The sequence below is a fragment of the Clinocottus analis genome, unplaced genomic scaffold (genome assembly GCF_023055335.1).
Source record: "Clinocottus analis isolate CAN_PGR_092001 unplaced genomic scaffold, fCliAna1.0.p SCAF_9, whole genome shotgun sequence".
Taxonomy (NCBI): Eukaryota; Metazoa; Chordata; class Actinopteri; order Perciformes; family Cottidae; genus Clinocottus; species Clinocottus analis.
In genome coordinates this window covers 16858201-16886200 of record NW_027176251.1, presented here as the reverse complement: position 1 = coordinate 16886200, position 28000 = coordinate 16858201, and the positions used below count along the sequence as shown (strand labels likewise).

The following is a 28000-nucleotide window of genomic DNA, read 5'->3' as shown; positions in this document are numbered from 1 at the left end:
GGAGTATTGCTTTTAGGGTTTCCTATGGACAACCTGTGATGTATATATAATCACATGTTCAATACTCTGGCAATAGTTAATCCATATCAAATAATCGCAGGTTGGCAACATGTCTTTACAGATGTTTTCTCTTACCGGCCAAGCTGCTCTTGCGCAGCTGTTTCTGTCTGCGCTCAGTGCAGCTCTCACACAGCAGCTTATTGTTGCCCATCAGCAGTTCCACAGATGTGAACTGGTGCAGGCAGGACTGGATGGAGCACTCCTTGGAGCTGGGTGTGTAACTGTGGGACAGCGCCTGGAAGGCCCCCTGGTGGTGTTGATGGTGGAGGTTGTCTCGCAACTGCGCTTCCCCCGGCATCTCTGGGGAGCCGTCCCCGGATGTGAACCCGAGGTTGACTTTGGATACTGCGGTAACAAGCTGCTCCACGGCACCGCCTTGCCTCATGTTGGAGGACGACGAGGACGAGGAGGTGGCGGAGACGGGCGTCGGGGACGGGGTGAGGTTGGAGGTGGAGGACGGGGTGGACATGTGCCCGTGGCTGTGGCTGGAGGAAAAGGGCCGCGGGGCCCACTCGCTCTCTGAGGCCTCGCTGTCGGCGTCGTTGCTGCTGTCCTGAGCAGCCGAATCTCTTTCGCTGCCGTCCGACAGGCTGCCGGCAGCGGCCATCTTGCAGACGGAGACGCCGCGGGCGGATCCGGCGGCTAGCCCCTCCTCCTCTGGCCGCTCTGCACTGCAGCCTGCTCCCTTCTCCTCCACAGAGCTTGAGGACCTCCTGCTCTGCAGCTTCTTGGGGAGAGAACAACAGATGCATAAGACCCTTTCAGAGATGCAGACAGATTTACATGAAGATTTCACGGGTCAAAAAGGATCTTGATTCCCAATCTACCGCCACCACACTTGTTTGCACTGCACAAATGTGGAATTTTTTTTTTTTACGTTGCCAGAAAAGGAATTGGTCGATTTTTGGCTCTCTCGACAAAGGCACACACTTTATTAAAAAATTTAATTAACTGGTGTGCCTTGGGTGTGAAATACTTTCGAGGGTATGTGTGCATTTGATGAATACTGTAGTGATGATTACACATCTGGTAAACCTCAGCTCTTAGCTTAATTGCCATTGCACCATGGTTTACAGCCTGCAACTGCTTTGTATTTCTGCTGTTAACGTTACAAGAGATTTTCCCTTTGTGGAATCTAAAGGGCCAGGCTTTGTCTTCTTTCAAAATCACACACAGGGGGAGGAAAGAAATAATAACTGAACATGAAGAGAATGATGTTAGCCAAGGCTTTGCACATTGCAAAAATATGTGTGCATTTCATCAGTTTGCAGACAATAGAGAGAAAAACAAACAAACAAAATGATCAAAGTTGGCAGATCATTTCTTTGTGCATGAATATCAACAGTTAAGAGAAGAGATTCCCTTTTCAAATAAGCCGTACTCACAGACCGCTAGACCGAAAGTCATTTTCTATTTCTTTTTTTTTACATTTTAAGCTTCTATTGAAGTTTTTGAACAAGCTTTGAATATCTATTGCCATATTCTATGACATCATCACAAAAAAATAATAAATCCTTGAACAAAATCCTCAACTTAAATATTCTTTTTATATTAAATCGACTTTCTTTAATGAATAGAACTCAGTGTGTATCTCTCTTTGGGTGCAATCGCCATTGGTTTTGACTTCTGTGAAAATATTAATTGAAGCTGAATATTGAATTTGATAAAAAGCATGTTATGAATTTAGAAAATTAGGATGCGTTTCATGTTTCAATCAATTTTGACTTTTGGATTCAAAAATGCCCTGAGGAAGAGTCGGAAACAATCCTAATCCTACCACTTGAACTCCACACAAAGTATAATACCATCTACTTCTGAGCCTGTTCGTAACTGCCTACGAGTTGTTAAAGCTGCCAAGAATGTCAGAGTATTAATGAAGCTTTCAAACTACTCGGTGCATCCCTACCTGTCCACTCAGCTTCCTGGTGTTTCTGTTGACAGAGTGCGCTGCAGAAAGAACCTGGTCGTTGTGAGTCACGTGGGTGTCCAGCTCCCGGCTGCCCTTCCCCAGCCGACCAGGGTTGGAGGGTTTTGATATCTGAGTACGAGATATAAAGCCTCTTCAATTCTGGAACCGAAAAAAACACTTCAACCTGCAAAACGCAAAAACAATCTCGCCTTTTTTTCCCCCATTAATATTGTCTGTATGAGAGAGATAAGAGTGATAATTATCATTATCCTTTGATATTATTTACACAGTTTTTCTTCTGAACAGTTGTTGTAGCTTACCCTCTCCTCTATGATGGGCAGAGAGATGTCTATGAAAGCCTCTTTCACTGTGGAGATCTGAAAGGCAAATCACATGGATGTCAGTATTAGCACATATATTCCATATTATTTATTAATTGAATTAATAATTTCTGTCACATTCATTGAATGTGCTGTAACTCTGTTATGTTGTTCATTCTGTCCACATGACATGTATTGCTTCTGTCCATCCAGGGAGAGGGATCCTCCTTGGTTGCTTTACAAAATAACTCGAACAGAATTGAATATATATATATATATATATATATATATATATATATATATATATATATATATCTATATATATATATATATATATATATATAGATATCTATAGATATCTATATATATCTATATATAGATATCTATAGATATCTATATCTATATATATATATAGATATCTATAGATATATATATATATATATATATATATATATATATATATATATATATATATATATATATATATAGAGAGAGAGAGAGAGAGAGAGAGAGAGAGAGAGAGAGAGAGAGAGAGAGAGAGAGAGAGAGAGAGAGAGAGAGAGAGAGAGAGAGGAGCTGAGGAAAGCTGCTATTTTTCTGCTTTTTCCTCTCCGGCTCGACACATGGTGCTTTCTGCCTTCAAGGATGTTCATGAATTTACATAGTGGCATTTGCTTTTGTTCACGACTCTGAGTTTGCTTGTGTTATTGTGAACGCCTGCTACAAACAGTTGGTGTTTGAGCTGGTCCTTGAAAGGCTTTTTGTTTTTCCCACAGACTTCTCTCCTTTTTTAATTTCTTTTTGAGCACATCCTTTGGTTCTGGGGTATCTTCGTCAAAAATGGATGCAACAGTTCAAAGAGAAATGTCAACTAGATGCTGGTGAGCTACACCTTAGGTCAGTGACAAATATCGGTCAATTTATGATTAATGGAGAATGCCAAATGCCTGTGTTGCTGGAAATTGTACACCAATCTATCGCGGTTCCCACAGCAAAAATAAAATGAAACTTAAAGAAAAGTGGACAAGGTTACACATTTGCTGCATTTAAAATCAATTACTGTCTGAAGCCGAAGAAAGTGTGATCTTGGCGACCCGGTGCTTCTATGCGTTCCATTGAGGTCATCAGATTGAGCTGTGGCTGTTCACCCACGTACACACTTACATGCTCGCACTCTTCACACATAATTGTGTTCGTCAGCTCGCCCACAAAAATGCGGTCGACGAAGTTCATCTTCACACCTTCCTTTCCGTATGCTAGTGGGGAAGAGAGACATTGTTTTTAATCGAATGATGCAAAGAATAATCTGCCACTGCACTCCACTAAACCATTATCGTCACTATTTGTTTTCCAATAAAGGCTGAAAATAAATTGGTTTGACTAATTTTCATGGACGGAAATTTTGATGACACCGATTGTCGATTGTGACACACACAGGCCATAAAATACGGAGATATGAGTCATCAGTTCGAAGCTAGTTTAAAGTGTTTTTAATAGGAGCATACAGGTAGCCATGAAGGTTTATCCAACAAAGATGATACTGTCCTCCATCAAGCCACCCTTTGCCTGATAACTAACTGGGCTGTAGTTCCTTTAGCTGCCAGAAGATGGGGCTATTGATCTGGGCCATGTCCCCACTACAGTGAGAACACAAACCTTTGACTTGGCGTTTGGTCTCCTCGTCTGCTGTCTTTTCTGTGGGATTGTTGAAAGCCTTCAGAATTCCTGCTTTCACCCTCTAAACACAACAAATACAACCACAAAAATTAGACGGTGCTGGCTGAAAGATTATGCTGAATAAATACATAAATTAAAATTTAAATTCATCCCGGGATGTTATTTTCTTCTTCATGAATTCCCTCCATTACATCCATTAGTGAAACATCAAAATCCAGCCCACAGCTTCATTAGTGTAAAATAATTATTGTGCTTGTCGAAAAGTGTTACCGGGTAAATCTCTTAATTAACGGTGCATGTTTGTGTGTGTCTCTGAGCTCCTCAAAGGCCCTCTTATTGGAGGTGACATGGTCAGTGAGTGTGTCGGCGACAGAGCTGTGAAGAGGCACAGCCACAGTAAAGCACCAATCAATAGATAATTGGCCGCGGTCTATGTCTGCGGTCGAGACCAGTCAGCCCCCCATTGTCCCGGGACCCACGCACTGGACTGGCTATTTAGGTCAAAAAAGGTCCCACTAATCCAAGCCTAGCCAGCGTGCACCCCACTCAGTCAGCAGTCAAACCAGGCTGAGCCTCTCCTACTAATTAATTACCAGTAACCCCAGACCCTCCCTCTCCCCCCTTTCCCAAAGTAACAGCGTGCACTGTCCCACACAGGATGGGCCGGGGGAGGGAATCAGGGGGAGGGGGATTGAAGAGGGTTGCTGGTACAAGGGTGCAGGGGTGGAGGCTAAAACGAAGACAGGGCGAAGAAGGACAGTCCATGCCCTGAGAGAGTAAGACCTACCGTCTCAGCTAATTGGTGATAATTGACTGGGCCAAATTAGCATATTTAGATCTCTGATACTAATGGCCAATCAACACAAACACTTAGGGCCTCTAAAAGGTCGGAGACACCCACTGCAAAAAATACCAGCCTCCCTCTGTGGCACACGGCTCACACAGGACAGTGTGTGTAAGTTATTTGAATGGAATTTAGATGTTACTCAAATGGCCCTCTTCAAAATAAATAGGTTTCAGGTTCACTTGGAATAGATTCATGACCAACGGCTTTGAATTATAATTTTGTTGCATCATGTTTGTCTGGTGTTTGAAAAAACAACAAACAACATCCTCCAATAGATTCATTGATATTAGAAAAGTTAGTAATACGTTTAATGTTTGCCTTAATTGTAGAAATCCTTCAACAATGTCAGCTAAAACGCCACTGTATGTGCTTGGCTGTAGAAATTAGTTTTTGAGTGAATGAATAGAGGAGGCTGTGGCCCCCTCCCTCTTTACCTCCTTGATTGGATTGGGAGATGGGCTGATGAGAGAGTGTGTGTGTGTGTGTGTGTGTGTGTAGGAGGGGGGCTGTGGGTGACCCTCCAGCACAATAGGACAGCCCTGGAGCTCATTCGGCAGCTGTGGGTTTCCCAAGATCACACAATGATGCCGGTCGTGCCACTTGCAAGTCCCCTAAGTGGCACAACTGTCAGTGTTCACAAGTTTGAATGGGAGCAGGGGCGCTCAGCCTGCAGCCCCTCCTGGGTTTGGGGTTGACCACTAAACACACCCGCTAACTTCTCCTCCTTGGTTCACATAGCCACTGGTGGGGCCACAGGGGCCAGTTCAGCCCTGAAAAGGGTTGCTGTGGGGCCTCCTAATTGCCCTGTGACGGAATATTGTACTTGCCAAAAACATGGTTACATAAACATAAGGTTAAAACAAAAAAAAAAACTGATTTGTCAAGCAAAAAACAGATATTTGGTTTGTGAGAGCATACACTGCCACCCACATACACACCGCCGGATGCATTACATTATGACTACACTAGTTTACGATGGCTTTCTGTTATTGGTGCTAGTTTGATTGTTCTTTTTTTAAAGAAGAGTCCAACTTAAGCACAAAAAGTGCAAAAAGGCAAAAGATTAACAGCAATTACATTGTGGACTTAATCATTTTCAGGAAAATGTGTATGCTTACTTTAGTTTCCTCTACTCGTATGGAGTCCAGGAGGTAGTGCAGAAGCTCCTGACTGTCTTGTTGTTGGTAGCCCTTAAAGCGCGGCGCTCTGGGGAAAAAAAACACAAATGAAAGTCAAATTTCTTGCCATTATCTAAACAATTATTTGATTGATATGAGATCCTGTCCTTATGCATTTCAATTCTGTAATTCTTTCATTCATAATGATTCAATAGACTTTCAATCATATCTTATGTAGGCAGGAAGCCTTAAAAGGGAGACAATGCACTAAAATGAATTGCCAATTTACACAATATTTGTTCCATTGGGTTGAACACAAACGTCCATTACGAGCCAAAAGTGCTCCACACAGGACAAATATAATAATCATAACCGGTCGTCGAAGCACAGCTCTACTGCGCTGGTAGTCAACTTATTGCCTTGACCCTGTGCTCTTTATTGCCATTTTGTTGGTGGATATCCACCATGGTCATTTACGCCGGAGCGGTTAGAAGAGGAGGCTCTCCTTGGGCCGTCCCCTGGCCGTCCGCAGTGAAGCAGATGTGAGGACAGATGCCAGGGGCAGATGGGCATCTGGGGCTGGAGCCAATGCAACCTGTTGGGCCGAGCCCGCCACATAACCACAGGACAGGTTGGTCCGACAGGCACAACGGCCACGACACACACGGAGAGGCCACATCACTGATTAGAGAAGCCATAGGTCAAATGTTTAGGATGTTCGGAGGGTCATGGGTTGACTTCTTTTTTTTTTATGGTAATGTATCAATTACACCAGTGGTGCTCGGGTCCTTACAGTGTAGTATTAATAGATCACTTTAAAAAGGGGCAAACTTATCTTTTGTGGATTGTGTTTGTAAATGGTCCCCAATGGTTTGACCCACCAGAAACTTACCATATGTTATTAATAATTATACACAATAATAATATTCAGAGACATTTGTGGGGGTTTTATTATCCTGGTCGATAGACAATCTGGTCACAGCGTTTTGTATTCAAGTATTAATGCAATTAATAATCCTACTTATTGAAATAATTCACTTTAAAGGAATCATCTCTCTGAGACATGCTGACATGTGGCCCAAGACTGGATGTCCATGTTTGGGGGAGGGATGGCCAACCACCTGCCCTCAACACAGGTCATAACCAGGAGGTCTGGAGGAGCCCACCCCCCTCATCACATAAAGACACGATATCTGTCTCTTATGCCCTCTTCGTGCAGACACATGGGAAAGGGTGGGTGGAGGGGTGAGGATGGTACAAAGCACATGTCACTTATGCCTTTCCATTCCTGAAAGTGGACAGCATGTGAAGGAATGCTTCCCTCTCGTTCGGCTGACTTGTCTGTCGACCTCCCAGGAGAGAGACACACAGAGAGAGGAATACTGAGCAAAACAGAAAAGGAAAAGAGCGAGACGGGAAGAAGCGCAAGAGACAAACGGACGGACGCAGAGATGTAGAGAGAGAGAAATTGAAAAGGTTGGTTGGGATCAGTGGGAATGAGGAGGTCTGGAAGCTCATCCCAGTGGAGAGAAGCAGAAGGGCCCTGTAGCGCTGCTCTCAATCTGGCCAATGCAAACAGCTGCGGTGCTAACACAATTAATAGCCGGATGAGTTAGTACCAGACACAAGGCCACACAAGCTCCCCGCCCCCAAACACACACACACGCACTGTATAAACGACACAATGCCCCCGCACACAGCTCAAACAGAAAACTCATCCATCGTTTGCTCACGCATTGGCAAGTCTAAATGTAATTATGACTCAATGACTTCCAATATGCTCATGAAAAATAGAAAATTTGGTACAGAACAAAGTCATACACATATCTGAACTTGGTGCCCATTTCACATTTCTTCTATTGATTTGACTGATTGTGTCTTTACCAACAATAAAACTCCTACATCTCACCCAGGACACTAAGTTGGAATATACCTGCAAGTCAATTGCAGTGTACAATGTCAATACATTTATTTTTATTTTCTTAAACAGTAAACCATACAGCATCTATTGGCCACTGGTATTCTTTAGTTTATTTTCTTTCAATCAATGCACACACTTACTTTAGGAGACTGTGGATGCTGTGTTGCACAGTTTAAAATAAGTCCAAGCCCTATTTGCCTCTGTGTCTCCCTATAATTACAAACATGGGTTTTGCAAACGTGAGAGACACTAACAAAATCTATACCTGCTTTAAAAGACTTCACGGTTAGCTTCCTGGAAAACAACAATATATCAACTTAATTGTGCGGTTTTCATTTTTCCTAATTATCCTTCAAGTTCAGGATCAATTCACTGATGGAATAAAGTTAATGCATTGTTATCATCAGGGTCCAATATTTGAAAACCAGTCATTTAGATCCGAATGATCTGGATAATTAAATTTCCCTTTTCTCAGTCGAGGATCAAAATGATCTTTTCGACTTTGTCAGAGTATCTCAATACGACCGGATAAAGGATTTTTCAAAACTTGACTCCCAGCTTCTGGTCTGAATGGGAAAAAACAAACATTATTGGACCATTTCACAAAAGGAGCAAATGTTGGACAGATGTGGCGTCCGAATCCAAGTATACTTTTGTATAATATCTAGCATTAGTAAGACTATATATACGGAGAGCAACTCAACATGTCAACTGCCAGCTACTCAAGTGTTCGCCTACTTTTAACAATTGCTCAGTTCGCTAAGGTTATGCTAAGAGAAGCTAACTGGGCCGTTGACTTCTATGTAAAGTTGCTAACAGGCGAGCAAGCTGACTTTCTTCATGAAGGTGACAGTCTATAGTTTCAACTTTTTTTTAAAGAAAATTCATTGCAATTATGTCATACATTGACTCAAACAAACACCAATCCAGCATTGCAATATATGATTTTGCTGTGCTTAAGATAACGTTAGCTAGCTAGCTAAAATTATTATGTGCCTGCCGACATAGCAAACTGTGAGAAGCTATAATCCTGTGAGATACTTTTGAAATACCGGCCCCAGATTGTTAAATGACAATCCCTGGACTGTGGTTTTCAGCTCAGCATATGTGCGCACAGCAACATTTGTATTACTTTGATCAATATCTGCCTCTTTTCTTCAACCTGAAAGAGGTCATCCTCCTGAGCAGACCAGTATGCCAGCCCTGCCTCTTCATGTTCGTATCGGGTCTACATCAATGTAGATGTGCGTGTCCTGCGTGCCAGAGCACGAGATGAAATCTATTGTTGTCCTCTGCTATTTCTATCAGGGATGTAAGGCTTCTCATAAAGTCTCATCATGGATGTAGCAGAGAGCCAGGGTACTTTTCATTTCTTTGCAACAGAAGAAAGTGTCCAGTGACCGTCTTGAAAATTGAATCAGTCCTTGAAAGAAGCAGGTGTAGATGAATGCCACTGAGTGGCCTTTTTTAAAAAAAAAAAAAAAATCTTATGCATCAGACATGCACAGAAAGGGCATGCCATTCGAAACAAATAGCAGCAGTGGACTGTAGTATTATGAAAACCACTGTCCATGACCTCAGACTCCAGGGGTCCAGGAGGAAGTAGATAAATATTTGAGACTTAAATCAAAAGTCATCTTCACACCACCGACGAGCTTTGGAGTAAAACAAGGCTGGGGTACAAGCTGGGACCCTCTCTGGCACCAGATAGAGTGTGTGGTGCTGACCATCCAACCCACATAGCTTGGCACTGGTCAGAGCACAGACCAGACCCCTTTTGCTGGCAGGGAGAAGAGGCAGGCAGAGGGGAACTCAGCTGGTTGAGGTCAAATGTATGTGCACGCACACACACACACAGCCAGAAACACACAAACACTGCAGGGCTGCTCTCCGAAAGTCAATGAGCCAAATCATCCATCAGGGACCCCTTCATTGACTTAAACACTTTTAAAAAAAATTCTTCAAGAGGCTAGTGCTATGAAGAATGTTCTGCTCTAAACAATTTACTCATTAACACGTTGATTGCATTGCTATTGACAGTAAATCCCCCAGTCAGACTATGCAGCATTGAAAAGTGTAAAAAATATTAAATTCATTAAGAAACTGTGACAGCCTACATTTGACGATGTAAATTTTGTCAAAATCATCAATTATTTTTTGACCAGCCAAATCTTTACAAAAACAATACTGATTTGGGTACAGCTATAATAAACTAATTAAAAACAAGGCTCAACAGGGCTTCAGGGATGCAGGGATCCCCAGCAGAGCCAGATATCCTTATTACAGTAACCTTCCTAAACACCAACATACTGTGAAAGACAGTGAAAGAGAAATGGCAAAAGGGCTCTCAGTGCCCACATGCATACCCAAACCTCCAGGAATGACAAGAGTTTGCCATTAAAATAGAAATTGATAGGCTATATATTCACAGAGAGTTGCAAGCACAAAGGTCACCAAAGTGGAGGAACATGTCGGTGTAAACAGGAGCCGTTCTTGATCCGTCCTTGATCCGTCCTTTCAGCTCTAAGCTATAGACCTGGCTGACTGGAGATGAGTTGCTGTGTAGAGGAGTGCATCAGCGAAGCATGTGAGTGTTCAGGGTAGTTCAGAATGCTACTGCAATCAGATGCACTTTGTGGATGTAATGGGGACACTACACCAATGTAGATGTGCGTAGGGTACAAGAAATCTCAAGCTCTTCCATATGAATCATAATAAGCAGCTGAAATTATGATGACCATTACTTGAAACATCTAAAAATTCTTTCCAATTGTTAAAAACAACCAGTTTTGTTCCAAATATTTCTTCAAAGTTCATTGACATGTCAATTTCGGGAAAAAAAAATGTTGTATTGTTGCATGTCTATTTATTATGTTTAAACCCGGTACTCTGCACAGTTACAGATAAAGATTAGGTCACACTAATCACTGTATCCCCTATATTCATTATGCAATGGTGGTGCCACAATTACACGATCATTAACATCCTGGGCTCTTGTGTGAACAGTAAAATACTATTTGTAGCATTAGATTCCAGTGGTGGCTGCATAGTATTGTTTCCAACTCATGTGATCCAATTAAATCTTTCAAAATCAAGTTTTACAGCGGTCCAAAAACTTTCACAATCCAAGCTTTTCATCTGACGCAGACTTTTTGGTGTGAAACAACTTGTAGAAATGTTCCCTGATCAGTTCACTGTGCACCATTAAATTGTATCAGGGGCTCTTTTCTAGAAATACACAAGGTTGCTGAGACCTTGTTTATTTCTTTTGAGTTCTTGGTAAGAGATGCTCTGAGAATTGTATCATCCCCTACATACATTGATGCTCTGAAGGTTTGAGTGCTCAACAGTGACAGTGATTTCTTAGTTCTTTACTGTTTTTTTTTTTCCTTCAAAACTTTCGCGGCTAGATTTGTGTGTCAATCGACTAATTGATTCAGCTTCATACCTATGCAACTATGTTGTAAAATAAGTTCTCAAATATTATTTTATTAGTGCAGTACCATTGTTCTTGCTTAGAAATCTCCAATTTACCAATGTGTGTGGCTGTTAGCTAAACTTTTGTTATTAAGAGACAATGCGAGTGGATGCATTTACTGTACTAGTGCAAATCCAGTTTGTAGCACATGTCCATTTGGAAGAGGCTTAATGACCCCGGGAAGTGCTGCTTGCAGTGTTGTCGAGAATCAATCATCACTCGTTGACTCTAAGAAAAGTGAACGAGAGCTCAAAATGTAAAGTCTAGCAGGAAAAGTCAAATGCAAGTCAATTAGCTGCGGCCTGCAGACAATATGTTTTACAACATGCCCTCTGCTGCACAAAGCGCTGTTCGCTTTTTTTTACAGCTTATTAACAATGAACAAATTGCACCATATTCAACATATATTGGGCTCCCCAGCAATACACCAGCCATGTGTCAAGTATATTAGTTGAACGGTTCACGACATACAGGAAGGACATGCACATATACAGACAGGGATTCCCCATAGTTAGATGGGTGAACAAAGCAGTTACATACTGACCTTAATACAAGTTAGCTTGAGGTGTAAGTCTACCATATAAGTAATGGGTGCTGCTGGGGCATAAAAGGCATATTCAATCTCTATTCAAATGCATGTCAGTGGAATAGATTAGCCCTCGTTGAAATTAGATGCATATGAATGCATAAAGGTGTGTGCAGCGATAGCTGTTGGAATGCACAATTGCCTGCATGTGTGTTGCAGGCTGAGGTGGTACCAGGTGAGGTGGCAGCCCGCGCACACGCACACACACATACACACACACACACACACATACACACACACACACACGCACACACACACACACGCTTTTCGGATGAAAGCTAGGTACCAGAATAACTGTCAAACTGCATCAGAGACGCACCCAGTCATCCAATGTCAAATGCTCTGGTCACCCACCTGCACTACTACTCAAATACGCACACGCACACATACAGGGTGGACCCAACCAGCAGTGTACCATGCTCAAACAAGAGTCCAGCCAACCAAAAATGCACAGTGCTCATTAAAGAGCTTCATTCTGTCGGCCTGTTTCTGCCTGTGACACGGCCTGCTGGACCTTGCTACAGATCAAACGTGACACAGGTGGCACAGCAGTGGCAAGTAGCAGATAGCGCTACAAATAGGTAGCTGCTGCTGCTACACATTTAATAGGACACAGTGCCCGTAGTGTGTATGTTGAACTTAGAGCACTGGAAAGGCATTTAACTGGGACCAGGTGCTACCTGGGTCTGGCTGGTTGAAGCGGTCACTACACTGCAGTGAGAGGATGAAAGCAGGTGAAAGCTGTGGCTGTGATGACGGAGATAATAATGCAATACAATAATAATAACTACGGCAACAACTGACAATTTCACAGACTCCAAGATAAAGTACCAGAACACAGTCTGAAGCTAGTGTATCACTGTGGGTGATTTCATGGCGATTGATAAGAAGAGCGTCGCCTTACTTCTGGCAGAGCTGGTTAAAGAGGATCTTGGGATTGATCGGGCCTTTCCCTGGTTCCTTCATGTTCTGCAGGAAGAGAAACATGGCCGCAGTCAGCGGCTCGGGACTGGGCAGCGTTACTGTCAACGGACTCTGAAATGTGAAGGGACAGAATACAAGCATTTATTTCAAAATTTTAAATGAATTTAACAAAACAGGGTCGACCTATAATATCTGAGACAGCACCCAGCTGTCTACAAAGCTGCCATGGCCTTAATCATGCATAACTTAATCCTTGACATAATTTAAACAAGGAGATTTAAAAAAAAAAGAAAATCACCTTCTGTACAGTCGTCATGAACTGAGATATTAGCTCAGTTCATGACGACTGTACAGATTAATATCGTTAACTAATATCTCAATTAGCTAAAAAGACCAAAAACCAGGCTATAAACATGTTCTTGGGATATTTAAACATCTGCATTGGCTTCATTATTCAGCACCGGAGGTTGACACTTGGGGTCAACTCGCAGCATGACTATAAAACACATGTTTTGATTTAGCTTCGCCGTGTCTTTTGTCCTTTACGTGTATTTCAATTCATCGAGATTATGTTTTTTGATTCAGTTTTTGATTTGCAGCAACATTCGGTCAGACAGATGCAACATTGGGAGGTTCATTAAAAAAAAGAAAAGTCAATTGCATTTGTTCAATATATTATTTGGCTTGGAAAATACTATGTCGTTAACAAAGTGGAACAGATGGAAGTCAAACAGTACCACATTGGTATCGACAGTGGGGCCGATCCTCAGTTTGTAGCCTTTGTCCTTCATTTCCTGGATGAGGTCGATGAGCATGTGCGTCTGAGACAGGTTCTGTGGGGAGAACAGAACTATTTTGAGACCGCTTTACTAACATTTCATTAATGTTTTGAATCCATCCGTGCTTTGAATGGAACTAGGAATTGTTTGTAAGATCAACAATAAGCAGCAGAATTTATTTTATAAAACGATTAGATCATGAAATTGGTATAGGAGCCGAGTTTACTATTCATCTAATAAAAAGACCCAACAGCAATTTTGTGGACAAGAAAACAAGTTGCAATCCTTCAAAGATAATAAACTGTATTCAAGCTTTGCTTGTGGCAATCTAATGTGGTCAATTAAATTACCCTTGAGAAATGTGTATCTCCATTGTAGAAAACTTGTGGTGCGTTCATTATTCTGACGTTTTCAAATCTATTATCTGTGAGTTAGAAATGTAGAGAAGATCCTTGGTGAGGAAAGGAGTCTGAAGCCATCATTGTCCCTTCTTGTTAGAGCCACATCCCTTTCAAGAGATATCTGTTTTGTCACATCCTGGCAATGAAGACAGTTGCTATGGAAAACGCACAATGGAGCCGGCATTGTGAACGCACATACAGCTCATCTCTTGACAATTATGTGTTTTCACCAAAAAGATTGCAATTTTCAAGGAGACAACACAAACAGACAGGGAGAGGGAGGGAACACAGTGTAAGGCGCGCTCACTCACATTTCAATCAACGAGGAAGGCCCTGAGGGGGATTAACAAAATGGCGGAAAAAAAAAGCTTCATTGTTGAAGAGGCACGTTGGTTTGCAGTCACCATGACACGACCAGAGAAAGACTGAGGAGCCTCTATAGCGGTGTTGTATGGTGAACATGCTCTGCACCAACTGAGTACCACTCATGTATGGGAAGGTGAGCGGCTCCAAGCCGGCATTGCATTTACTGCTGCATTGAATATACTTCAAAATGACCTCAAGGCCATGCCTGTTTACACTCACAGTCATTGTAAGACTGACATCTGGTTTACTATTGGCCAGACTGCTCAGAAGCGGCACTTGAAGAGTTTTCTGAATTGTAAAGGCAGTGTTTCCCAATAATTACTTAGACTGCGGCTGCCCGCTAAAGTTCATTTTGTCCTGCCACAGCTAATAATAGACCAAAAATATAGCTGGCTTTCTCCACGCGCATTTCCTCCACAGCGACCGATTCCTGTTCGGCTCGGAGAGTGTGGCTGGCTGTCCCTGGGCCGTGGACTGGCTTGCTGGCGAGTGACAGAACACCCTGTTCCTCATATGACTGTTGTACACTGGTGTACTCACGATGGCCTTTTCATTTCTCATGCTTTGTGAGAGTGACTTTTTTGCCACGTCATCACTATTCATATTCATACGACCAATGCGTGTTCAATCAGTATATTTACTAGAGCACAGTGTTAAAATACTCTGTTACAAGTAAAAGTCCTGCATTAAAAATATTAATGAATATAAATATAAAGTTCCATAAAATGAAAATACTTAAGTTGTAAAAGTACCTCAAATATCGAAGTACAATACTTCCACCACTGCTAGAACAAGAGGCCAACCCACTATAGTTTTACAAAATCCTAATGCAACACTGAAGTATGTTCATTTTGTCTTGTTAGATGGAAATCTCTGTGACTCATTAGGCTATAATAGGGTCTCTTGAGGGCAGGTTATGTGCTGTGAGAAATTTAAATAATGTGATCATGCCTCAGGTTTATAATGATACCTTTACTCACACTTGCTTGTTGTTTCCTCAGGTATTTACTTTGACTAATATAACCATATTTCATATGAGTTTCATTTCCTGACAGTACTGAGACACATGCACAAAAATACTCACACTTAAACTAACTCAAAGTTATACCAACCTGCATGACAGCGTTGAAGAAGCAGGTGTTACCGAGGTTATTTATGCCTTTGACAGGGACCAAGGTGCTGTTGGCAGCTGGACTCTTGCCTTTGGGCGAGTCAGTATATTCAGATGGGTCCTCTTGCAGCTTGATGATCTTGGGTGATGCTCCTGGAACAAAGAAAAACAAAACCGGTGAGTGATGCTCAGTGGTAGAAACTCAAAAGCTGTATATTGGTGAAATAACTCAAGAGCTATACAAGCCTGGAAATTACAAAATGGGGACTACGATGTATTTACGATGTCTTTGAAACACACAAAAGATTCAGTTTCCATACACTGATCTGGCTTTTATTTTGAAATTAGTTTGGGGTAATAAGATCTGGCAGCCAAGTTTAAAGATAGAGCTGAGATGGTGGCCAAGTTAGCAATTTGTTTGTGATCGAGGGTAGAAGTCGGCCTCCCTTTAATTGCAATTGCAGCAGGATACAGAAAGAATTGGGCTTAGCCTTGAAGCGAGACTGGGGCTGGGAGCAGGGTGCTGGGATGGCAGCTGGAAGGAAAGCTGGGTCATTTGGGAAAGCAGATGACAGCTGTAGAAGTTTCCGCTGGTTAGTGAGGAAGGGGAGGGGTAGGGTCTGGGGTTAGAGAGAGAGATAGCTCTCCGGAGCCAGCTGTTACTGCTGATCATCAATGAAAACTAACCATAAACAGAAACTCAGAGACAGATGGTCAGAATCTGACAGTGACACACAGACTAGAGTAGGTAGGGTAGCTGTGCGAGCTGCCAGCAGCCAACAAAAAAACACCATGATGACTTAATACCAATGACAGTGTTACTAACACGTGCCAGCGGTTTAGGATTTGTTGAGTTGGGGAGAATGTGTACGTCGCCAAATGCATTATCCCTCAGTTTAAAAGGAGGTGACAGCCACTGATTTGGGTAAAACCGCAGCGCCTAGCTGCCACGCTCTCCTTCACTACATAACAGATAACATCGATTTCACATTTTCCTTAACTTTGAGTGTTGTAATAGTCAGTAGCGACAAAATGTTAGTCCAGCTCTGGAGCAGTAGTTTATGTGCAATAGATTATGGATGTTGGACATTATGTTGTGTTTTTTTCGTGAGCCACTTAATATACAGTATCTGGCTGATGGATTGTTATATTTGCATCGACAGCCTACACATTCACTCAACACACTTAAAGCACAATTAAGTTTGACCACCTATAATATATAATGTAGAACCAAATACCTACATCTGGTTGAAAAAAAAAAAACAGTACTACAAATTTCAGCTGTAAAAGTCTCCCACGCAGGTCTGACAAAATAGGAATAATTTAAAGGGCTCCAAATGTAACATTAATTTACAGACCATTGCACTTTTAATAATTACGGACTTCTCACTGCTTTCTCTGTAAAATTGGTAGCTGCAGTTGGCAGAAAATGTCTGTGTGTGAAGAACACACTATACCACTATGACACTTTGTTCAGAGAGAATGAAGAAAGGGAGGTGGTGCTGATAGATTTAGAGTTACGGGAGGGAAATGAGTGAAGCAATGAATGAAAGATAAGTTAGAAGGTGCTAATTGAGGCAGAGAGGTGTCCGTGCAATGTGATGTTGGGGAAGTTTGTCAGATTCAGAAAATCCCAGGCATTTAGCCTCATGCAGGATATCATGGGCTCTACGATGGATGACTCAGTGGAGTAATACACTGATCTCTATGGCACAACATACAGTAACCTACAGGGATGGCATTAGGACAGCTGCAGAAAATATAGCACATTATTGATATTTGATTGATATTACTTTGGTAGAAAAGAATGACCTGTCTTTTATTAGGAATATGCAATATTGTATTATACAGAATAAAATGTTAAGGAATAACATGAACATTTACCACAACTTCTATATATATATATATATATATATATATATATATATATATATAGATAGATAGATAGATAGATAGATAGATAGATATAGATATATATATATATATATATAGATATATATATATATATAGATATATATATATATATATATAGATATATATATATATATATATATATATATATATATATATATATATAGATAGATATATATATATATATATATAGTAGTTGTGGTAAATGTTCATGAATACATATTTAGTTTCAGATAGATTTTTTTACCTTCAGAAAAGACGAAGATGGAAATAAACTTACATAAGGCTTAAAAGCTTCTTCAGATTAAAAAAAAAAAAAAGATTCTATATGCCAACTTCACACTGCGAGCCACAAAAGCAACAAAAAGGCCAAGCGTGGCCAGCCACGTTGTATTTCAAGTGCAGCCTCGAAAATCTCACCTGAGCATCATTGAATACACCAACACGAGGAGATTCCGATGCACAACAGCAGCTGCTCCATGTCCCATGACATGAATAAAACATATTAAAATGGTTCTTTAATAAATTACAAAAGAGGACAAATATGTTAATGTCGATTACAAAAGTATTGTTGTGGGGTTATTGACTGATACCAGTGCTATAATTTTCTGAAAAAATTCAAAGGATTTATGGTAAATAATACTACAGGTTATTTTTGACGTAAGCGGACATGTCAGTGCAAAATGGCAAGTTCATACAGAAACTGATGGTAGCATCTCAAAGCCTGTAGGCTGGGGAAAAATCAACTAAATGCTGTTAAACACAAAAAAAATTTGGTCCACGAGCACTTCACCCACATGAGCCAGACAAGAGAGCAGGCTGGCAGCGGGTCACTGGCCTGAACCCGGTAATGTTCAAACTTAGCAAATTCAATTGAACCGTCAACCCTTATAATCATTCTTATAACCTGCACCTTTGCTCGCTCCATTCTTCTCTTCAACACACATTAGCCTTGCCCTTGAACATATTCAATTCATACCTTGTGCAACACATTCATTGAAAAAGCTATTCAACCCGCAGCGGTAGTGACTCCACTGCTGGCCGCTAGCCCGCGCGAGCTTCTCCTACTCAAGGCCAGCGGCATTAGCGGAATGTGAACCGTGGGCTTTTCACTCTTGGCCTGGCAATTTGCATTTTATACACAATCAAAGCCGAGCAAAAGGAATGGGGGTATGAGGGCAATTTTGCCTCTGGCTGCAATATTGCATTTTTCTTGGATGCACCAACTGTGGTGCTTGAAATGTACATAGCTTTACCTGAAAATAATTCAACACTGATTAGAAATGAGGAGAGCTGTTTTAATTTTTGTCTAAGAAAGGGGGCGAGGTTCAGCTTGTCGGGACAACTTGCTTTTGTGACGTTCCACCCAGTGGTGCCAAAAGCATCTGGCCCTTCTGTGCTGGCAACATCTGGAGGCCTATTTCTATCGTCAATAGGCTGCCATAAGGGAGCTCCCATATGTCAGCGCGCACACAATGCATGGAAAACAAGTTAGGAAGGGGAAAGACGGCAGTCCTGATCAGTGGAAACAAACTGTGCATTTCTGTAATTGGTGTGAGAATGAGAAGGTGTGAAGAGAGAGAGCGAGAGAAAGACTGAGCAAAAGAGAAAGTATTTGGGAGAGAGAGATAGAGAATGTATATGTGCATCTACTTGTGGTGTTTTTGAGATGAAAAAAATCTACAGACTCAATGGGACTTGAGTGTAAGGGCTGCGACGAGCATTTTAGCTGAGAGGGAGCAGAGGAACGAGGAAACTAACTGGGCGGAATGGGGATGCCGATGGACACACTCAGCATCTGGGACCGTCACCCAAGGTAAACAATGTTCAGGGAGCCATCTGGTTGAGACTTGGGAGAAGGGGGGGCGGCAGAATCAGTGGAATAGGGAGTGGGTGGAGGGAAGGGTTGCAACGAGCACAAGCATATGGAAAAGCAGATTTTTCCTCTCCCTGCAGCGGTCGACGAAGGCGAATGTCACAGCATGCGCCGCGTCCACGCTTGACTGTGCCGCACTCGGCACCACCACCTGGCCCTCCTTGCTCAGCCACCGAGTGTAGGCAGCAGTGCCACAGTGGAGCCTTTCCCCCAGGGCAGAGGAAAGCGTCACGGTGCTCAGGATTGTCCACATGCACGCATGTACACCAACACCTCCTGCACTCCCTGCTCTTTTTTCACACAAGGGACACACAAAGGCCTTGTTTGCTTTTACCAAAGTCAGCACTGCAAAATAATTTAAAAAAGAAAAGACAAAAGCTTTACTGAAACCTTTCAAAAAAACACAACATTCTGCAACGCTTGTGTTTGCATTGTTTTGGCATTTTGTCGAGCTGAAACAAGGCCAACAACTGGCCTTGTGTAAGACAATTCAAGCTCAGGAAACAATGCCATAAACTATGCATATTCTTTCGATTAGTTTTACACCAACATTTGTTTCTTGCTCTCTTAAATTTACATGACCTAAGTTGATGCCGCGCGCACCCCCACCCGCCCCTCCGACCCCCCACACACACACCTTCTATCTCATAGTCACTTTGTTGTTATAATAAAGCCCAAAATAAAAAGCTGTAAAAATTCTTTTTCCATTTTTAGTGACTTTTTCAGCCTTCCTGATCAGATTTAGAGTTGGGCTGAGACAACATCAAATCGCATGGCCAGTGGGCTTCATGGCTCCTCCATGTTCACAGTTCACACACACGCACGCACACACACACACACACACACGCGCACACACACACACACACACACACACACACACACACACACATCGCAGCAGTGTGGAGGTTCAAGGCCAGCTCCCTTCATGCAGAGCAGGCAGTCAAGAGGAAGGCCAGGCAACACCAAATGTCTTATTAATTCACTAATTTGTTGTGACTGCAGGGCACAAAAAGCCTGTTTCCTTGCCATCTGAGGCCAAAAGAAGCCAGTGCCATGTTACTTACAGACACAGACACACAAACACACACACACACACTTTTGCTACCCACTATCTGGCCTACTTTCATGTGCGGTGGTGGGAATAAAGACAGGATCACCCTTGATTACCTCCATGAAAGCACCACCAGGGGACAAGCATCTTGCTGGCTACCGACTCGGCTGAGCTAAACTGACAGTGAACCAAAGCCTACGCTTTCCAAAAAATCAACAACCAGAGGCAAGAAAACCAGGTGAGCAAAGGTGCAGTAATCATACAGCGCCATATCATCGACTTCAGCCAACATGTCTCAGAGGAGGAAGTCGATCGAGATATCAATCTCAGGAAAGTGAAACCGGTTGAATTCTGAGCACATAACCGTTTCATAACTTTCTTTATCACAAGAAAGAGTCAAACAGGCAATGCAGACAAACAGTATGTAAATATCCCTCATATAAGCATCTGGTAACCTTCCCCCCATGAAAGCATATACTGCAAAAATACTAATCTCATGGCAGAACATTTTAGCTCCACCCTTAATTTATTAAATTGTTTATTTACAGTGATGCGTCGTCGTACTGCTGAGACGAAGACGTTTCAAAAAAGTTTATTTAAATAAATAAATAATAAATAATTGTCCTTACGACACTAAAGATCTGAAGTTAAATACACAAAAAAATATAGATGCCACAGTTAAAATGAGAAAAAAATAAATTGAAAATTACGAATAATATAATTATATCATTGATAGTCGTTTTTTCATAACATGGAAAATCATCCAGTTGACTTTGGGCAGAACCTGGTTTTACACAGTTCTGCCTTGTGCTCTTTAGAGTATGCAATTTTGGGAATGAATGTGTTTGTGTGTGTGTGTGTATATATATATATATATATATAGTAGTTGTGGTAAATGTTCATGAATACATATTTAGTTTCAGATAGATTTTTTGACCTTTAGAAAAGACGAAGATGGAAATAAAATTAGTGTGCTGCGCCATTAGGCTGGAAATATATATATATATATATATATATATATATATATATATATATATATATATATATATATATATATATATATATATATATAATTCATCACACTAATTTTGCTTTAATACTTTAATATCTTTAAATAGCACTTTTGTTTCAAAATGTTTTCGCCCAAACAACTTAATGTCAGGATTTCATGAAATTGAATGTATAATGTTTTTATAATCTATATCTGAATTAATTCATTATAAAAATACCCACAGTTTAGCATCATGATGAATCATTTTAAAAGAGTTTCTTTAAGAAACTGTTCTTTAAGAAACTTTCTTTTGAGAAACTGCGATGAAAAAAAAATTAAAATACACAGTATGGTAATACAATGACACTGTAATATAGCGATTGATAACAATTGCTTGCATAAAACGAGACATATTTGACAGCTTCCAATGAGAGACGAGCTCTGGTGCCTATTCAGAACCAATATTTTAATTTGCTCCACAAAGACTCCCCAGCTGTGTTACAAACTGGAGTCTAGCTCCCTGAGGTCAATTCGCTTTTTACTGGGACTCTGGTACTTGAGCTGAAAGCCTTGATGGTGAGAGAGCACAGTTAATCGACTTTCTTTCTACCCAGAGCTGTTGTTGTATAAAATTATTATGAATTCTGAAAAAAATAAATCCTTGCTGGGGTTCTTTTGTGCTTGGGGTCTATAGCAAAAACCGTACAACAGCAGTTTCCAGTGAAAACATGGCCTTCATACTGAAATGCAATTTCACAAGCTCCTCAACAGACAACAACCGCCTATTTTGCTGCAACAATGGCAGCCTGCTTCTATTTCCATTCGGCCAACCGGTGTGGAACAATTGGTTGGCAGGAAAGGTGACAGGTAATTTAAAGAGACAAAATGGGTAGGTAGCAACTGTCCAGCACAGAAAGGCCATTCCCACCAACGTGGACCCCTGGTTTGCACCATGTGCACAAAAGGGCAGCTTCACAAATATATGGACAATATAAAACACACACAAATTGCTCATCCGCAGTCTTCTCTGTTTATCTGGTTCAAAGAACTTGTGCACTACGCAAGAGTTTGTTCGGAGAAACAGCATAACTGAAAGAACAGCGCAGAAATCTAAATAATCAGTGATGGGGAAATTAAACTGGAAAGAATGGTTCTGCTCTTAACAAACTCGAAATGCTTACGTTTGTCAACAATACAGCATATCTAATGTGTGAATACATTAGTTACTTGTGTTCATTTATACTACATGAGGTCCTGTCAGTCCCTAAACCTCTGTGTGGCTGGGTATAGCCTAAAAAACACAGACGATACAAGCCCTTTAAAAACACGTTTTACTCAAATAAGTCTGAAAATTCCTCAGGTATGTAATGTACACGGCAAATAAAAGTTATTCTGATTCTGTTACCGGGAGAGTTTGTGCTCCCTTTTGCAAAGAATACACAAGAGTTCAATTCATTATAATTATAACTGAGACATGAAACCATTTGTAGTGGCCAACAAACATATGATACAGAAAGAAAAGAAACCTTCTGTGTTTGTGTGTCTGCGAGTGTGTCCACTGAGGGTTAGTGCTCAGCTCCAGCTGTTCGGATCCAGTCGCTCTGACTTGTTGAGGACCCTGGCTCCCACTAGTGCAGCACACAGGCCCAGAGGTGGTGAGACATCCAGCGGCTCGACAGAGGGAGCGCGGGACGGAAACGGATAGCGATAGAGAGACAAAGAACGACAGCGCAGTGGCTGAACCCCCGCGCAGCTGCTCTTGTTCTTTAGGGAACCCAGCCGGGAAGCATCGCTCGAGCGCTTAATTCTACTAATGTGTGCAGTCATGCGATGTTGTAGGGTGATGGGGGTTGGGGGGGAGGGTGCGGGGGGGAGACTGATGCAGCACAGATCTCCCAATTTTGAAGCTGTGGCCAAGGGACTGATGGAGGGGGACCAGCCTGACTGGGCTGGGGCGGATGGCATTCTGGCCACTGGGCCAAGTCAGGGGGCGGTCAGTGAGACCCGAAAGTGGTCACATGGAGGCAGGAACAGAAGGTGTTTGAGTGTGTAAGTATGTATGTGTGTGTGTGTGTGTGTGGGGGGGGGGGGGGCAGAGATAATACCTATAGGGTTGACTGACTGGGCAAGGAGGACTCAGGTGGCCGGAATGAAGTGAGAGGACATAAGACTGAAAGTCAGGCTTATGAACGCAACCTGCTGCGACACAACCTCTAAATCCAGCAATATATATATATATATATATATATATATATATATATATATATATATATATATATATATATATGACAGTTATTTCAATGTCAATGATACATTCTAATTATATAACCATGGCATGGAAAAAGGCTCTGCAAGCCCTAAGCATCGGAGTAAACCACAGGTGAAGTAGCTGTATCTATCTCGGAAATAATGCACCAGACACAGAGGGGTCTCACCCGCCACACTGCAGTACTCCCTAATAACTAACTGATGACAGGTGAAATACCAGGATTCAGACGACCACCGCCACCAGGGGGAGTAGGTGTACTGCAGTCAATTCCTGGTAGGTAATAATAATAACACATTGGAACCTATGTGACCAGAGGCCTTTCGGCTTAGCGAGGTAACTTCTGGATTAACTCCGGGTTTTCCGTCTCATGAAGCTGGTTCACTTCTTAGCGGGGTCTGTTGCCCTGGTAACTTATGCTGAACACCTAACCTGCTCCGGAGCAGGTTAAGTTCCCGGATAAGATCTCAGCGGGGATATAAGACGTCGACTGGCCAATCATTGTCTTGGAAAAATGGCCTGCCCATTTCTACAGAATCCCACTAAGGAAGGCATACGGATAGTAAAAGCAGCGCACCGCAGAGAGCGTGTGTTTAGTGACCGGCAAAACCCATTTCAGATGTTGTGTAGACTATGCATGTATATTGTTCACATCATACATGTAGCCTGGATGATATTATAATAAACTTACTGACCGCTTTGAATTATGTTCTTGTATTTTGTTTTAACTTGCTCCCATGTATTTTTAGCTCCACTGGAATTGCAACTGAAATGAGGTTAAATTGTTAAAACGAAAAGATAATAAAAATAGGCACATACATTTGAGACCGTGATTTAATATTACAATATTACGCATTGACAGAGTCACCGATTTTTGCCAAGATTCCTTGTGGCTTCTGGCTGCTGCAGCAGTTTTGCTTGTATTCTTTCTCTATATTTTTTGTCCATTCTTAAGATCATGGTTTGCTCTTCCGTTGTAAAATACGTTGCTCTCCGCGGGTTCTACCTGGTGCTCGATTGGTCACACGGAGTTAACTCCGCCCCTTTTATGTGCACAAGCACAGATCTAGATGAGACACACCTGGGTTCACTTAACGAGTTGATAACCGGCTTCGTGACACCAAAAAGCGAGACCGCGGACATCTGGTTAAGTGCAGCTAGATAACTGAGGGAAACCCCAAGTATTTTAACCCAGCTTCGAGAGACAGGCCTCTGGCCAATAAATTCCTCTGTATTACAGGTCACTTTGTTCAACAGCCATGGATCTTGTAGTCTGATACACAGCCATGGTGTTATTGTGCCTTTGGCATCCTGTGCATGGGTCTGCTGCGGACACTAAGACATTAGGCACGTGAAACCTTGTTTGCGGTTCCCTTGTGCAGATTATTATAAATAATTGTGTTCCATTGATATTGTATTATCATTACAGGATGTCTGTGTTAAAAAAAAGCAATTGTTTTCTGCTATAACTGATGAAGTTATTGAATTAAAAGAATGTTTAAACAAAACTCCAAATGAACTGACTTCCGTCTTGCTGAAACTGCAGTGAAGATGCACGCGTCTCATAAAAGATTATTTTTTTCGTCTATCAGCAGGGAGGAGGGGGGGCAGACTTCCAAGATGTTGCCAAACATCTTACCTGATGTTGCCTTGACAGAGTGTTTTTGTAAAAAGTCCAGGGTCTGAGCCAAAGCCTTCTTGTTGCAGTGTGTGGAGAGCTCCTCGTTACATTCAAAACACCTGTTACAAAGAGACAGGGTCGCAGGCAGACACAGAACAGCTTTAAGTTACTGCGGAATGTTAAAAACACTCAAGAAACTAAAACAAGAAATTCAACATATTTTAAGAACTTAATTTACTTGGCTGAATTGGAGGACCATTTACACACACTATCAAACATAATAATATAAGTACATACAATAATATATAATGTTATAGAAACTGAAAGTGCCCTTTAAACTGTGGTAGCAAAGATCAGGCGGTGTTTTAGACAACACATGAAAACACAAGACGCCCACGCCTATTGATCTCTATGCAAGCCCACACACTGACGGCATCTTGGCGTGTGTCAAAGCAGGTTGACACACATTGGTACGGCGTGCATTCTTGGCTTTTCATTATGGTTCACAATAAAGCCAGAGATTTCTTACCAGGCCTTCCACGTGCTCAAGCTGATGGTGATGCAGTGAGACTCTGGATTAAAGGCCTGGTGGTGCCGGTCAGCATGCTGGATCCCTGACTGGTTACAGCCCTGTAACAGAGTTCAGTTAAATTTCTTAAGTTAAAAGTCTTTGTAAAGCACAAGCACACCAAAACAAAACATTAAAAACTAATTTCCACCTCAATAAAGCCAAATCTTCAAAAAAAAAACAATACACTGTGTGTGTGTGTCTATGTATGTCTCTCTCTCTCTCTCTCTCTCTCTCTCTCTCTCTCTCTCTCTCTCTCTCTCTCTCTCTCTCTCTCTCTCTCTATTTGTGTATGTATTTATCTCCTAAATGAAATTACAAAGGTTAAGTGTAACCATTATAGTTTTTTACTGAATAATATACAGGTTTATTTCTTATTGAAAGAAATTAGAAGATACCATGTGTGCATGCGTCTTTATATTTCTAGTGCAATAATTCAATTGTCAACCTAAATATGGGTGCAGGTTAAATTCACCCAAAATATTTTAAAGGCAGAGACAGAAGTGAACCGTACCCGCTTCCTTTTACATATTATGCACAAAAGTAAATACATGTAAACAAATCAAAACAACCATGATATTAAGGGTATTATTACTCTACATTATTGGTGATAATGTCCCTCCATGTACTAGCATTTTGAAGAATGACACAAATATAATATCAAGTTTTGTCATTATTTATTTATTTATTTATCTATATATGTAGATATATATTTATTTATCTATAGATATATACATATATATATATACATATATAAATATATATATATATACATATACATATCTATATAGATATATATATCTATATATATATATATATATATGTATATATATATAGAGAGAGAGAGATATATAGTATCACTGTTAAACAATTCTTACCTGGAAGCCACACTTTAAGCACACCAGGATGTCATGGGATGCTGCTGGCTCTCCATCAATCATGGTCCTCTCCTTTAAGCAGTCAGAGCACACCAACCACACGCTGGAGAGGACAGATTTCTTCACTGAGTTCAGGTCCACCGCCTTACTCACATGCTGGCAAGTCAACCCTGATTTGAAAAAAGAAAATATGCTTTTATTTTATTTATTTGATATACCTTCTTATCACTTTTATGGCCCAATTTAGGCTTCTGAGTCATTTTGTTTGGAAAGGGAGACGATGTGCTCAACACCCACTGAATTACATGTGATGGGACAGCCACACAAAAAAAGAAGATGAAGATAGATGTTAGACAAATTGCCCTAGTAACAAAATAGACAGAAATTACAAAACAATCACTGTTTAGTTCAAACCAATGAAGTTATGTTACTACTGGTAACAGCCAAGGACACTGGAAGCATTTAATCTGTAAATTACTTGATGAACATTTTACAAAAAAGTACTATAACGAGGCACAAATAAGTGCCCTGTTTTGGGAGTATAACTAAAGAGGTAAGCCACTCACTATCCACCGTGCCAGCACTCACATCAAAACTCACAGCCCCAACTTTAACAGTCTGGTGCTGCTTCTGTGACTCACCACTGACTTCATCTGAGGACTCCTCATCTCGAGGTTTTCTTGGTTTATTAGTCCGCTTAGTCATATCGGCGGCTTTCAAAGAGAAGGGGTCCTTTAGCCGCATCTGGAGCTCTTGAATAAAAAGAGGAGGACAAACGTGCTTATAAGTCTAAACTACTTTGACAGAACAGTGACACCTGAATGTTGCAAACACACTCACACTCGTCCATGATCCATGCTACTTTTTGTAGCACACAAATACTTTAAAAACTAGCTACAGAGCAGTCTGTGAGTATCTGTACAGTAACCCATTATAGTGGATCTACAATAAATCTGTGAGCCCCTTTTAAGCTATAGTTTTAGGAATATTTACATTTGCCACGGATTAACTCTGAACTCAATGAAAACATAGTCCTTGTTTTGAGAAAAGCTAAATTTGCCTGACAAATTAGCCTGAATTTGAACAATGTCATCTTTTTCAAATCGACTTGAAAATTATTTCCAACGAATGACTAACGAATGGCTTGGGTTTACATCCGAAAGACACCAACTCATACTTGGTCACATCACTGGAATATCAGTCGTGTCCTGCTGCCATGTTCATTTCTTCCTCGTTTTGAGGGGATTTAGACATTCAGTCAAGTCTGTAGCAGGTGAAACACTGCTCATGTGAAATGAGACCAGGTGAACGACTTTGCTTCTCATGAACGTTCCAATGTTT

The 28000-nt window shown here is 41.3% G+C and overlaps 1 protein-coding gene across 3 annotated transcripts in view; it reads right to left on the bottom strand.

The window, feature by feature from the left end:
• Positions 1–28000, bottom strand: part of usp45 (ubiquitin specific peptidase 45) — a 36574-nt gene that overhangs the window by 7901 nt on the left and 673 nt on the right. Inside the window, exons 2-14 of one of the 3 annotated variants that reach the window (XM_068570173.1) lie at positions 27301–27411; positions 26660–26829; positions 25743–25843; positions 25232–25332; positions 15499–15650; positions 13578–13673; positions 12821–12951; positions 5932–6019; positions 3946–4027; positions 3454–3545; positions 2290–2346; positions 1967–2098; positions 136–787 (exon numbers count right to left, since the gene is read on the bottom strand). In XM_068570173.1, coding sequence (XP_068426274.1) covers positions 136–787; positions 1967–2098; positions 2290–2346; positions 3454–3545; positions 3946–4027; positions 5932–6019; positions 12821–12951; positions 13578–13673; positions 15499–15650; positions 25232–25332; positions 25743–25843; positions 26660–26829; positions 27301–27403 — 1957 coding nt within the window. In that variant the 5' untranslated portion in view covers positions 27404–27411. The remainder of the gene's footprint in view (positions 1–135; positions 788–1966; positions 2099–2289; positions 2347–3453; positions 3546–3945; positions 4028–5931; positions 6020–12820; positions 12952–13577; positions 13674–15498; positions 15651–25231; positions 25333–25742; positions 25844–26659; positions 26830–27300; positions 27412–28000) is intronic. The other 2 variants (XM_068570174.1, XM_068570175.1) reach the window with 2 other exon arrangements.